At 55.3% G+C, this 13,426-nt stretch overlaps 1 protein-coding gene across 2 annotated transcripts; it reads left to right on the forward strand.

Annotated features, from left to right (window-relative positions):
• MRTO4 (MRT4 homolog, ribosome maturation factor) lies at positions 95-7,121 on the forward strand. Of its 2 annotated transcripts, none has more exons than XM_018054778.1 (8): positions 95-411; positions 2,303-2,361; positions 2,575-2,678; positions 3,224-3,305; positions 3,596-3,663; positions 4,316-4,467; positions 4,856-4,932; positions 5,050-7,121. In XM_018054778.1, the coding sequence occupies exons 1-8, from the start codon at positions 384-386 to the stop codon at positions 5,197-5,199; spliced, it is 720 nt and encodes a 239-aa protein (XP_017910267.1). In that variant the 5' UTR covers positions 95-383; the 3' UTR covers positions 5,200-7,121. The 2 variants fall into 2 exon arrangements, with proteins under 2 accessions (XP_017910267.1, XP_017910271.1); XM_018054782.1 differs by lacking the exon at positions 95-411 and adding an exon at positions 496-934.

Below are 13,426 nucleotides of genomic sequence, written 5' to 3' on the forward strand. Positions count from 1 at the left end.
ACCATAGAGTTGGGCCCACAGGCGGGGTCCTGGGTGCGGAGCCATCGAGTTGGGCCCGGCATGCACCGCGCCGCGGGCCCCGCCTCCGCGGAACCATAGAGTCGCGCTCGCAGACGGGGGTCCTCGGTGCGGAACCATAGAGTTGGGCCCACAGGCGGGATCCTCAGTGCGGCGCCCCAGACTCCGGTGTCCCCCGCCCGCCTGGGAAGTCTACCTGGAGACTCAGGGCAGAGGGCAGGCGGTGGCCGGGCAGGGAGAACAGGGCCTCAGCGCGGGCTAGGTCAGGCACCCGCGAGGGCGCCCACCGCGGGCCGTCCCAGGGGCCCCCGCGCGCCGAGGGCCTGACCGGCAGCAGCGTCTTCCGCCCACGTGGCCGCGGCGAGATGCCCAAGTCCAAGCGCGACAAGAAAGGTGAGCCCAGAAGGCCTTGGGCCCCCGGAGGCCAGTTTGTGGGCCGGCTGTCAATTGTGCTAGGGCTTCGGGGAGGACGCTGGGACCTCTGAGAGGGGGGAACGGGCTCGAGGCGCGCTGGAACGGTTGGGGCTTTGGGGGTGGCGGAAACTCCGGGGGAGGCCGGAGCCGCGTCGGCCAAGTGGAGGGGGTTTTGCCAGGCCTCCAGAGAGAGTTGCCCAAGGCCGGCTGGCCCGGGGAACAGCGGGGTGCCGGCGATCTCGCCTTGGCCCACCTCTCCGACCTCAGCCCGTCTCTCTCTCTTTCTCTGCGCGCTCCCCCTCCCCTCGCCTCCTTTCCTTCAGCCCGGGTTTATCCCCGAGTATGGTCGTTGTGTCCTCCCAAGTTGTTTCTGCCGGCATGGTCGTGCTCCGATCTTCGTATGGCTGGCTCTTAGGTGGCAGTCCGTAGGACCCCTCCTAAGAGACTGTTCCTGACTGTTTCTACTTATGGTGCGTCTCTTTCATCCTGGCACATTCACTCAGTAAGTTAGAGACCTGGCGACTCTTTAGGTTTTGAAAGATACTGCAGTTACAGCATGGAAGGTCTAGGGCCCTCATAGAGTTTAACATTTTAGTTTTGGGAAGTGTGTCTTTCCAGGATACTAAAAATTGAATCCATAAATTCAGATAGTGATGAGCCTCATGTAGGAAAAAAGCAGTTGATGTTCCCTTGTGCAGTGTAGCTAGAGAAGTTCTGTTAAGATGACAAATGAGCCGGAAGTTGCAGAAAGGAATTAAGCAACCCGAGGAGTTACCTGGAAGGGTGGTGGTCGAAGGAGGGGAACACAAAGGGCAGAGGCCCTGAAGCAGGAGCATGTTTACCTTTTGTAAGATGCCAGAGTGGGTGAAAAGGACGGAGAGAGAACCGAGCAGAGTGTGCAGAGCTTGAAGGAGTTTTGCACGGGATTGGCTTTCACACCCAGGTGAGGTGGGAGGAGAGAGCTTGAGCAGAGGAGTGATGTGGTTCCACTTTACTTTTAAAAAGATCACTCTAGTTGCTTTGTTGAAAATGGACCGGGGAAGGCAGGGGCAGTGGGCAAGGGTGGAAGCAGCAAGACAAGTAATAATCCAAGAGAACGCCGTCTGGCTTGGTCCACAGTTGTAGCAGTGGAAATGTTGGCAAACGAGACAGCGGTGTTTTGTTTGCCCTCCTGTACTGCACTCGCCCCTGCCTGCTGTGATTACCTTTCTGAGGTGTCCTTCGTGAAGTGGGACTTTTTATTCATCCATCCAGGTCCCTCCTGGGACCCAGGACTTTGCATTTGATGCTCTGTTAATCGTCTGTGGAATGATTGGATTCTGTGATGGGATCCGTGGTCAGACCTGGCAAGTGCCAAACCCTTCTGGGTAAGGGGCAAACTGGGTCCCAGCTGTTGTTAGAGAAGAGGTGCTTGTCCCTCCCCAAAGAGGCGCCGCTGCATACTCGGGTCCAAACTGTAAGACGCGGTGTAGCAGAGAGGCTCCAGACTCGTCCTTCCACAGCACAGAGAAGCCGTAGATGGTCTTCACACACCGCAGCCAAGAGCAGGAAGGGACCGGCCCCAGACAGGAGGCTGGGTCTCCTGGGAGCACCCCACCCTCACTCCTCAGTAGGGAGTTAGCCGCAGAGGGGCTGTAGATAGCTGGTTTCTCTAGTAACAGGACAGATGTGAAGGGATCTTCAGGCTCAGGAATGCTGGAGAGGCATTCTGGGGACCTGGGAGTAGCCTTGCAAGCCACAGGCTGTAGCCACGGAAGCCTTGCTAGCTTTCCCAGATGGGCTCCATCCAGCCGGGTACCCAAGGGGAGACAAGGCTCTGAGACATCCAGGTTTCTCTCCCATCATCTCCCCTTTTTCTTCTCTGTGTTAGTCTCCCTAACCAAAACTGCCAAGAAAGGCTTGGAACTGAAGCAGAACTTGATAGAAGAGGTAAGAGCTTGTTTTTTATTATTATTTTTCTTATTTTCCCAGCCCTCATATTTGGTTTTAAAGGTGGGTGTGGGACTATCTGTCGGGGACAGCTCTAAATATCCACAGCGATGTCAGAGGCCTCAGAGCAGCCTCTTTCCCCACTGGGGCCAGAGTATTACTGCCCTACCCCTGCTGCCCTGGGACTCCAGAGCCCCATGAATTATCCCATAGCTTCGGAAATGTGTGGACACGTACAAGTACCTGTTTATCTTCTCCGTGGCCAACATGAGGAACAGCAAGCTGAAGGACATCCGCAACGCCTGGAAGCACAGTCGGTGAGTGGGCAGTGGGAGGCAGGGCCAGTCTGCTCAAAAAGTACAGGGGCAGTTAGTGACCTTGGGTACCTGGGTCACAAGTATTGCCTTAATAAGGACAAAATGCTACCCTCCCCAACCCCCGATGAAGGATGCTTTTTAACTGTTTGGGGTTGTGGGGGTGGTTGTTTGGTTTTTTCAGTCAGGCTGCTTGGCTTGGTTAGAGACGGTCGTTTCCCAACCAGGGAGCGAACCCAGGCCCTCTGCAGTGAGAGCACAGAGTCCTATCCACTGGGCCGCCGGACAAAGTCCCTAACTGTTAGTCGGTGTCGCCCTGGGAGCGGGGGAGAGCAGTGACCCCTCCAGGAGAGGGGCTCCCTGAGCCCTGGGGTCTCTGGCTCAGACCGCCCAGCGGGCCTCTCCTGCAGACCCAGACGCGCTCCTGGAGGCTGAGACAAAACGTGGGCGGGTCAGGTCTGTGCGGGAAAGAACATGAGGGGCCCCGGGCTGCGTGGGAAGCAGCCTCTGGCCGCGCCTCCTTCACGGAGCCCTCTTTTTCTCTGTAGGATGTTCTTTGGCAAAAACAAAGTGATGATGGTGGCGCTGGGCCGAAGCCCGTCTGACGAGTACAAAGACAACCTGCACCAGGTAGGTCCCGGCTCTCGCCGGCGGGGCGGCGCCGCGCCGAGACCCGGCCGCCTTCCCTGCTGTCGCACGATCGCGCCCTCTAGCCTTCTGGCCAGCCCCGGGTCGGGGTGGGGCGGTGGGGGGAGTGCGTCAGGCTGAGCTCTCCTGGAGCCTCCAGACCCAGAGAGGAGCTCCGCCCCCTCACCGTACTCGCCAGGTGTTGCCAAACATGGGGGGCGGGGCGGCGGAATCGTCCCAGCTGAGAGCCGCTGCTCCCATGGGCCCGACGCCGCCCTCCTCTGCTTTTGCAGGTCAGCAAGAAGTTGAGGGGCGAAGTTGGCCTCCTTTTCACCAATCGCACTAAGGAGGAAGTGGACGAGTAAGTGCTCTGAGGAGCAGTGGGAAGGGAAAGGTGGGTGAGGTCTCCCGAAGGAATAACCTGGGATTTGGTCCAGTGAAGGGTCCACGGAAGACCTGCTTCCTGGAACCTTGTCACCGGGTCTCCATCCTCCCCAGCTCAGAGCTCCCGGCTGAGCCGAGGAGGACGGGAAGGCCAGACAAGGCCGGGCAGAGCCTGACCTCAGGGAGATGGGCGTTGTTCGTGGTTCAGGCGCTCAGTCGTGTCAGACTCTGCGACCCCATGGACTGCAGCACGCCAGGCCTCCCTGTCCATCACCATCTCCCAGAGCTTGCTCAACCTCATGTCCATCAAGTCAGTGATGCCATCCAACCATCTCATCCTCTGTCATCCCCTTCTCCTCCTGCCTTCAGTCTTTCCCAGCATCAGGGTCTTTTTCAGTGAGTCAGCTCTTCTCATCAGGTGGCCAAAGTATCAGAGCTTCAGCATCAGTCCTTCCAGTGAATATTCAGGGTTGATTTCCTTTACAATTGATGGGTTTGATCTCCTTGCTGTTCAAGGGACTCTCAAGAGTCTTCTTCAGCATCACAATTTGAAAACATCAATTCTTTAGCACTCAGCCTTCTTAACAGTCCAGTTAGCATCCATACATGACTATTTTCTTTTCCCTCAGATGGTTCACAAAGTACACGGAAATGGACTATGCCCGAGCGGGGAACAAAGCCACTTTCACTGTGAACCTGGACCCGGGACCCCTGGAGCAGTTCCCCCACTCCATGGAGCCCCAGCTGAGGCAGCTGGGCCTGCCCACGGCCCTCAAGAAAGGTACAGGGGTGTCCCTGGAGCTGAGAGGTCACAGCTGAGGGCCGAGAGCGCAGGTTTCCAAGCCAGACAGCTCTCCCCACCCCGCCCCCACCTTTCCGGTGGAGAAGGTTCTTTCTATCAGTCTGTGTTTTCTTACATGAAAATGGGACAAGAGTGCCCACCTCGTGGTCAGGGTGAACGTGGACAGTGACTTCGAGCTAGAGTACAGCAGTCAAGGGACAGGAAGGAGGAGTCGGTGCCCCACCCCCATCAGAACCCCGCCCAGGCAGCTGACCTCTCGGGAGGAAGCCCAGTGCCTGAGCTGCTGGAGCCTTGGGCAGAGGGCCGCCCGACTCCCCCAGCGCTGCCGAGGGGTCTGGGGTCACTGCTCAGGGTCCCTTCTCTGCAGGTGTGGTGACCCTGCTGTCCGACTACGAGGTGTGCAAAGAGGGTGATGTGCTGACCCCGGAGCAGGCCCGCGTCCTGGTGAGGTCCCCCCCGGCCCCCAGCCACCCACCCAGTGTCCGCGGCCGCGACGGGAGGGTCCACAGACACCTGACCGCACTCACCCCTCCTGACTGCTGGTTCCTCCATCTTTCACAGAAGCTTTTCGGGTATGAGATGGCTGAATTCAAGGTGAGCATCAAATACATGTGGGACGCGCAGTCCGGAAGGTTCCAGCAGATGGGAGATGACTTGCCAGAGAGTGCACCCGAGTCAGAAGGCGAGTCGGAGGAAGATGACGACAGCTGAGGGGCCAGGGCCTCCGAGTCCATCAGGACTGACGGCAGGCACTGCCAGCGCCGTCCTCGAGCGGCTGTGTGTCTCCTGTGGAGGAGCACGGGCGAGGGGGGCGAGCACAGGCGACTTTCCTGTAAATAATGAGACTTTGTCATACAGGCTGTCTCCCGCAAACGGGGCTTTTCTTGGGGAAAAAAGCTGAAGATGCTGTTGGGTTTGGGCTTCGGGTTGGACTCCAAGGGGTCTGTTCATTCACCTCAAACCAGTTTCCAGGACTGGCTCCTGCATGGCCACGTGGCCGGGCGGCTCTGGGGACCCGGGAAGAAGCGCCTTCTCTCCTCCGGCCTCAGCGGCCCTGGCTGGAAACTGGGGTTTGCTGAGGGGAACAGGCATCTCGCCCGCCCGCTCCTGCCCCAGCTGTACCTTCTCTCTCCCCGCCCCTTCTCCCGCACCTGGGCCAGGAATCTTGTAGACGACCCGAAGACAGGAGGCTTAGCTGAGGCAAGAAGAAAGCCACCACTGACGGGACTTCCCTGGTGGGCCAGTGGCTAAGCCTCCATGCTCCCAATGCAGGCGGCCTGGGTTCAATCCCTGGTCGGGGAACTAGATCCCACCTGCAGCAGCTAAGACCTGGCCCAGCCAAATAAGGAAATAAACAAACATTAAAAAAAAGAATGAAACGCCACTGAGACTGGGCAAGTGGGACAAATGTCCCCCAGCAGTCTTGTCCTTCTAGGTGGTAGGTTTTTGCCCGGATGGTTCTGTTCATGCGTATTTAGAGAGGCGATTCTACACAAGAAGATGTCTACCTTAGGCTGTACTGCCCTCTTTGCTTCTGTCGTGTGTAGAAGCGTGAGGGCCGCCTGCAGCCCTGCTGCTGAGAGGTCAGGCTGGGAGGCCCTCCTGCCGCCTCTGCCCTTCAAAGCTTGATCCCTACTCCTGCTTGTTCCCACCGAGCCTGTGGGGGTCGGGAAACAGCCCGTGGCTGCAGAGGAAGCGTCAGCAGGTTCACCATGGGCCTGGGCTCCAGCCCGGCTAGTGCCCCTTTATTCAGACAGTAAATGCCTGGTCTGCCCCGGCCTTTTCCTGTGGTGGAGGCTGCGGGGAGCGTTCACAAGAATGTGGGAGATAAACCGTCTGTGGATGGGACTGTGAGGGAAGAACCAGCCTCGCAGAGCAGCCTAAGGTCAAAATTGACTGCACAAGAGAAAAAGGAGGTGACAGGTGGAGTGTGCCCTCTGCCACCCCAGACTAGGCCTAGCAGAAGTAGCTGGGACAATCGTGGACGACCAGGCGCCAGGCCTGATCAAAGGCCTGCACGACGGCCGGCTCCAGGGGCCCCTCCTCAGTGGCCACCAAGTTCTCTTCTAGCTGCTCCAGGCTGGACGTGCCCAGGATGACCGTGTCCCCATGGGTGCCCTGCAAGGGGAGACGGCTGGACGTCACGCACTGATGCCCCAGAGAGACCCTGTCCAGCCCCGCCCCTGCCAAGACCTGGGGTCCAGTATCTGTGTGCTCAGTCCCTTGGCCCTGGCTGACTCTGATCCCGTGGACTAGCCCACCCGGCTCCTCTGCCCGTGGAATCTTTGAGGCAAAAATACTGGAGTGGGTTCCCATTTCCTCCTCCAGGGTGTCTTTCCAACTCGGGGATTGAACCCAAGTATCTTGCATTTCCTGCATTGGCAGGCAGATTCTTTACCACTGAGCTGCCAGGAAGCCCCCAGTGTCCATACCCTGCATTATTCCAGAAAGAATTTACCTTGTCTTCAAACACCTCCAAAGCCCTGCCTCCCTAGACACACACGGGCAGGCCTGAGTTTGGGGCCTCTCCCCTCCTGCTCTGCAGCTGGGCAGGCCTGAGTTACTTACATGACCTCACTAAGCCTCAGGTTTCCTTTACAGGGTGACTGTGGGGATTAAAATTTTGTAAAGGCTATGGTTTTTCCAGTAGTCATGTATGGGTGTGAGAGTTGGACTATAAAGAAAGCTGAGCACCAAAGAATTGATGCTTTTGAACTGTGGTGTTGGAGAAGACTCTCGAGAGCTCCTTGGACCGCAAGGAGATCAGTCCTGGGTGTTCATTGGAAGGGCTGATGTTGAAGCTGAAACTCCAGTACTTTGGCCACCTGATGTGAAGAGCTGACTCATTTGAAAAGACCTTCATGCTGGGAAAGATTGAGGGCAGGAGGAGAAGGGGACGACGGGATGAGATGGCTGGATGGCACTGGTGACTCGATGGACATGAGTTTGAGTGAACTCCAGGAGTTGGTGATGGACAAAGAGGCCTGGTGTGCTTCAGTTCATGGGGTCACAAAGAGTTGGACACGAGTGAGCGACTGAACTGAACTGAAAGTACTTTACTTCAGGCCTGGCACTTATCAGGCCCAGGAGAGAGGCACCATTAGTATGTGATGCGCACATTGGAGGAAGGTGTTGGGAAAGAGAGATGGGAATAGGACAGGCTGCAGAGGGTTGCCAGAGACATAGACGCTAATGGAGAGGAAATCAAGTTTCAGTATCACACACACCTGCCCCATCTATTCAGTGGCTCAGTTGTGTCTGACTCCAGGCAAGAATACTGGAGTGGGTTGCCATTTCCTTCTCCAGGGGATCTTCCCAACCCAGGGATTGAGCCCAGGTCTCCCACATTGCAGGCAGATTCTTTATCATCTGAGCCACCATGCGGCAAAAATTTAAAAACTAAAAATGAAGTCATGCAGCCCTCCCTCCCGGTTCCTCCCTCCTACCCGGAGCTGGCAGTGGTGATACGTCCAGCAGAGGGCAACCAAGGTCACACCGGGGGTTCTGGCACCATACGCAGCCTGCAGGGCCTTCCCCACCAAGGCAACGCCTGGAAGTGGTGCTCCTCCTAGTAGCTGGGCAGGTAGGGAGGGAGGCACAGGGGTCAGAAGAGGGGTTTCCTGCAGGGTGTCAGTCTTCTCAAGTGGAGGCTTGACCTCCCTGGGCAGCAGAATGCATGTGGATTTCTGGGTCCCTCATCGTGGCGGTCCCTGCCCAGCGGTGGGACCAGCAGGGATGCAGTGGGCAAGAATCCTTGCATTGCACATGCTCACCAGACATGAACAATACAACCTCCAACGTCAGGACCACGTCTGTGTGCCCCGGATCAGGGACAGACGAGTCCTGCTTCCAGGCCTACCTAGCTCTGTCCTTGGATCAGCCACCTGCCTTCACTTATCTGCTCAGTGAGGAGACAACCCAAGCCAGCCCCACACGGTGAGCGCAAACTGTAAAGGAGATGATGGACCTGCCATGCTTTCTCAACTAAATAGAGCAGAGACGGTAAAAACCATCAGCCACGATCCCGGGCTTCCCTGGGGGCTCAGTCGGTAAAGAATCTGCCTGCGGTGCGGGAGACCTGGGTTCCATCCCTGGGTTGGGAAGACCCCCTGCAGGAGGGCATGGCAGCCCACTCCAGGATTCTTGCCTGGAGAATCCCTGTGGACGGAGGAGTCTGGCAGGTTACAGTCCATGGGGTTGCAAAGAGTTGGACACGACTGAGCGACTAAGCACCGCCCAAGACCCTACAGGGGTGACATTCCTGGAGGTGCGGTGGGTAAAAACCTGTCTGCCACTGCGGGGACGCCAGTTCAATCCCTGGTCTGGGGAGATTCCACATGCCACGGGGCAATTAAAGCCCGTGGGCCGCAACTGTTGAGCCCTCGGGCACAACTGAAGCCTGCATGCCCCAGAGCCTCGCTCCACGTGAGAGGAGTCGCCACAGCGAGAAGCCTGCTCTCCACAGCAAAGCGCAGCCCCAGCTCTCCACAGCCAGAGAGAGCCGCCACCCAGCAACAAAGACCCAAGACAGCGGAAAAAAAAAAAAGTGAATAAATTACGTTTTACAAAAAGTATCCTCCAGGAGAGAAGCCCATGCACTGGTGGTGTGACAAGCTCCTTGATATGCTGCTTAAGGAAATGGCTTCTAAACCTGGTCAGACAATCAGAAACCCTGGCGCGGGTGGGCGCCTGGATTAGGGTTTAAGTCACACCACTGCACACAGAGGTGGTTCCAAATATGAGACATTGTGCTGCTTAAAAAGTCCTGGGACATTTCAACAAAATTAGCACTGAAGCTCTGGAGACTTAGCTTCTATAAATCTTGAAAGATGAGGCGCTTCCCAGCAGTCCATAGATAACATCTAAATTTGATGCATTAAGCAACAGCAGTAAAGTATATCTGTCAGAGATCTTATAGTCAACGCGTGAGGGAGAGTAAGCTGAAAGAGTTTAAAAGCATCACCTCTAAGGAACGTGACTTGGAAAGGGCTTGCTTTTAGCTGCGGGGATGTATTACATTGATAACTTTTTCAAACTTTAAAAAAAGGAAAGGGAAAAAAAAAAAAAAAGCGCTGGTCCCAACAGATGTTCAACTATAACTTTAGACATTGATGACAATTTTATTGCCAAGAATTTACGAAACTTAGACTCAGTTGCCCCAGGTGACAGGGCCAGCAGCAAGCTTCAGGATTCCCCAGTCCCGATGCGAGGTTTCTCCTGCCGCTGTGGGCAGCGGGGAGGCTCTTTGAGGGAGGAGACACAGTCTTGCAGACTCGGCAGAAGGGCCAGCGCTCCCCACACTCCCAATCCGGTCACTCTCAGAGACACTGGGGAAACCTTAGGGGTGCTGGTTGGGTTCTCAGTAAAGCTGAGCTTGAGGGGCCAAGGTGTGAGCAAAAGGGGAGGCTCTGGAACCCAAAAGAGCAGCCCCAGGGACGCCCCATTTTCAGACTATGGGGACCCCTCCCACCGCGCCCGTCCTGCTGCCGCCCACTCCCAGCTCACCGATTCCTGTAGACCTCTGTCCAGCTGTTCCCAAAGAAGCGGCCCACGGGCTGTTTCCCGTCCTTGTCCTCATACTTGTACCTGCCGGTCAGCAGGCCTCCTGCGGCAAGGCTGCAGTCAGACCCCAGGCACTGCCCCAGAGCCCGTCTGGCTGGAAGTGGGGGTGATGGCGGGGGAACCAGGACGGATGGAGGTCCTGGCAAACCCCTCCCCTTCCCAGGCCTGGGGCCAGGCTTCTCCCGGGTCAGGAAGGGGCAGAACGGGGTCAGGAAGGCCCTCCCACCCAGGGGAGCCTGTCCCCGCAATCTGTACCAGCCAGAGGGTTGTAGGGTCTCCTGTACTGGCAGGCGGATTCTTTACCACTGAGCCATCTGCAACGTGTCTGAGGGCTACCCATTTGGACTCTTCCATTCCTCCACCACAGTCCCCACCCCCTCCTGATGATGTTAACTTCAGACCTGAGATTTAAGAACTTTGGCCCAGCTAGTTCTAGCCTGAAGGAGGGAAGAGAAGGAGGAGTTGGAGAAGGAAAAGCAATTAGAAATAAGACCAACCTAAATGCCCAACAGATGAATGAATGGATAGAGAAGATGTGGTGTTCACACACAGTGCGACATTACTCAGCCATCGGAAAGCACGGAATAACGCTATGCACGGCAACGGGGACGGACCGCTCTTCATACCGAATGAAGTGAGTCAGACAGAGAAAGACACATAGAGTGTGCGTGCGTGTTAGTTCTCAGTCGTGTCTGACTCTGTGACCCTGCGGACTGCAGCCTGCCAGGCTGCTCTGTCCATGGGATTCTCCAGGCAAGAGTACTGGAATGGCTTGCCATTCCCTTCTCCCGACAAATATGATCAAGACAAATATGATACTGCTTATATATGGAATCTAAAACTATTTACAAACTAGGAGCAGATTCAGAGACAGAAAACAACCTTATTGTTACCAAAGGGGGAAGGGGTATCTATTATATATATATAATAGATACATATAATACATATATATACATATAATACGCATATATAATAGATACCCAACAAGCACCTACTGTATAGCACAGGAAACTATATTCAATATCTTGTAATAACCTATAATGCAAAATAATCTGAAATATGTCACAAAATCACTTTGGTTATACCTGAAAGTAACACAACATTTTAAATCAACTATACTACAAAAAATTAAAATTAAAAAAGATAATAAGACCAGAGTTGCCTCAACGAGGCAGCCAAGTGACCTAGAAAGAGTGCGGCTCTGAGACGCGTGTGTGTCCTCGTCTTGTTCCAGATCTACCATGCCGTGAATCCTTTCTCCCTGAGACACCCCAGAGTGAAAGGCGGCACAGGGTGCCAACGACGATGCTATTCACAGTCACAGCTAATGTTGCCGAGCTCACTGTGTGCCTGCCAGCACAGGCTACACGCACTGAGATGGCATCAGACTGATGGGCGGTGTCCCCTGCCCTCACACGCTAAACCTCCGCTGGGCCACAGCTGCCTGCTCCAACACCCTCAGCTCTGCTAAATCTCATTGCCTTTGCCCACTCACTGCCCACGCCCCAGCCAGGAATGGCCTTTCTCCTCTCACTCCGGGAAAATGGTCAGTTCAAGGTCTGACGTTCCCTTTTCTGAGCACTGTTCTTCGGCCCGTCCCAGGAAGCGGTCCCTCTTCTGGGCTTCCCAGCTGTCTCTGGATACTGAGCTCCCTGAGTGGGTGAGTGTCGGTTCCCCTTCTGTGGCCTTGGACAGAGGCTGGCACAGAGCAGGCATTTAGACAAGGTACCTCCCCCACTTCCCCATCCCAGCTACTGCTGGTAGCTCCAGGGCTCCCAAGGGCACCCACCCTGGTGAAGTGGGAGGCACCGTGGACTGAATCAAGTGCCCGGGGCTCCAGGGAGGAGTCCAGGGCTCAGAAAAATGAGGAAACGGGTCCCCATTGGTTCCAAAGACTGATCTGCAACGGTGCCAGGGAGTGCCAGGGCGATAAGGGCAGGACTCCTGCAGATCCGGACTACACCGGGCACCTGTGGGGAAGGGGAAGGAGGCAGGGGCTGCCCAGTGCCAGATTCCCTTTTCACGGCCCCCTGAGGGGGGCTAGCCAAGTCATTCCAGGCAAGGTAAGGGTTGCTGAAAGGAGGGAAAAGGAGAGGAAAAGGGTTAAGATAGAGTACTGTCCAGCTGTCCAGGCCTAATGTGCAAGGACACTGGGAAGCAGGGGTTTCACAGAGCTGCGAGGTGGCCAGAGGAGTTGGCATCCCGGGAAGAGGACAAAGCTGTTGATCCTGAGCTTTTACAAACTTAAAAATAGACGTACTATTTGTGTGCGTGCTCAGTATCTTCAGCCGTGTCTGACTCTTTGTGGCCCTACTGCAACCCACCAGGTTCCTCCGTCCATGGGACTCTCCAAGCAAGAATCCTTAAGTGGGTTGCCATGCCCTCCTCCAGGGGATCGTCCCGACCCAGGGATCGAGCCCACAACTCTTACACCTCCTACATTGGCAGCCACCAGGGAAGCCGAGACTTACTATATGACTCAGCAAAAACTGTACCCCAGTAATCTTCATGAACCTACCTACAAGAACCTTTGACCAATATAGTTGACTAACTAACGCGATTGATTGATTGGCCAGTTTAAGGCCAACTGTATGCCTGGATGAAATTCAGTGTGTCATGATGTATTATTCTTGTTATATATCACTGCATTCAATTCATCAAAGGTTTTTGAAGCTCAGTTCAGTTCAGTTCAGTTCAGTCACTCAGTCGTGTCCGACTCTGCGACCCCATGAATCGCAGCACGCCAGGCCTCCCTGTCCATCACCAGCTCCCGGAGTTCACTCAGACTCATGTCCATCGAGTCAGTGATGCCATCCAGCCATCTCATCCTCTGTCATCCCCTTCTCCTCCTGTCCCCAATCCCTCCCAGCATCAGGGTCTTTTCCAATGAGTCAACTCTTCACATGAGGTGGCCAAAGTACTGGAGCTTCAGCTTTAGCATCACTCCTTCCAAAGAAATCCCAGGGTTGATCTCCTTCAGAATGGACTGGTTGGATCTCCTTGCAGTCCAAGGGACTCTCAAGAGTCTTCTCCAACACCGCAGCTCAAAAGCATCAATTCTTCAGCGCTCAGCCTTCTTCACAGTCCAACTCTCACATCCATATGTGACCACTGGAAAAACCATAGCCTTGACTAGACGGACCTTAGTCGGCAAAGTAATGTCTCTGCTTTTGAATATGCTATCTAGGTTGGTCATAACTTTCCTTCCAAGGAGTAAGCATCTTTTAATTTCATGGCTGCAATCACCATCTGCAGTGATTTTGGAGCCCCCAAAAATAAAGTCTGACACTGTTTCCACTCTTTCCCCATCTATTTCCCATGAAGTGATGGGACCAGATGCCATGATCTTCGTTTTCTGAATGTTGAGCTTTAAGCC

Source organism: Capra hircus, chromosome 2 (genome assembly GCF_001704415.2).
Source record: "Capra hircus breed San Clemente chromosome 2, ASM170441v1, whole genome shotgun sequence".
NCBI classification, from domain to species: domain Eukaryota; kingdom Metazoa; phylum Chordata; class Mammalia; order Artiodactyla; family Bovidae; genus Capra; species Capra hircus.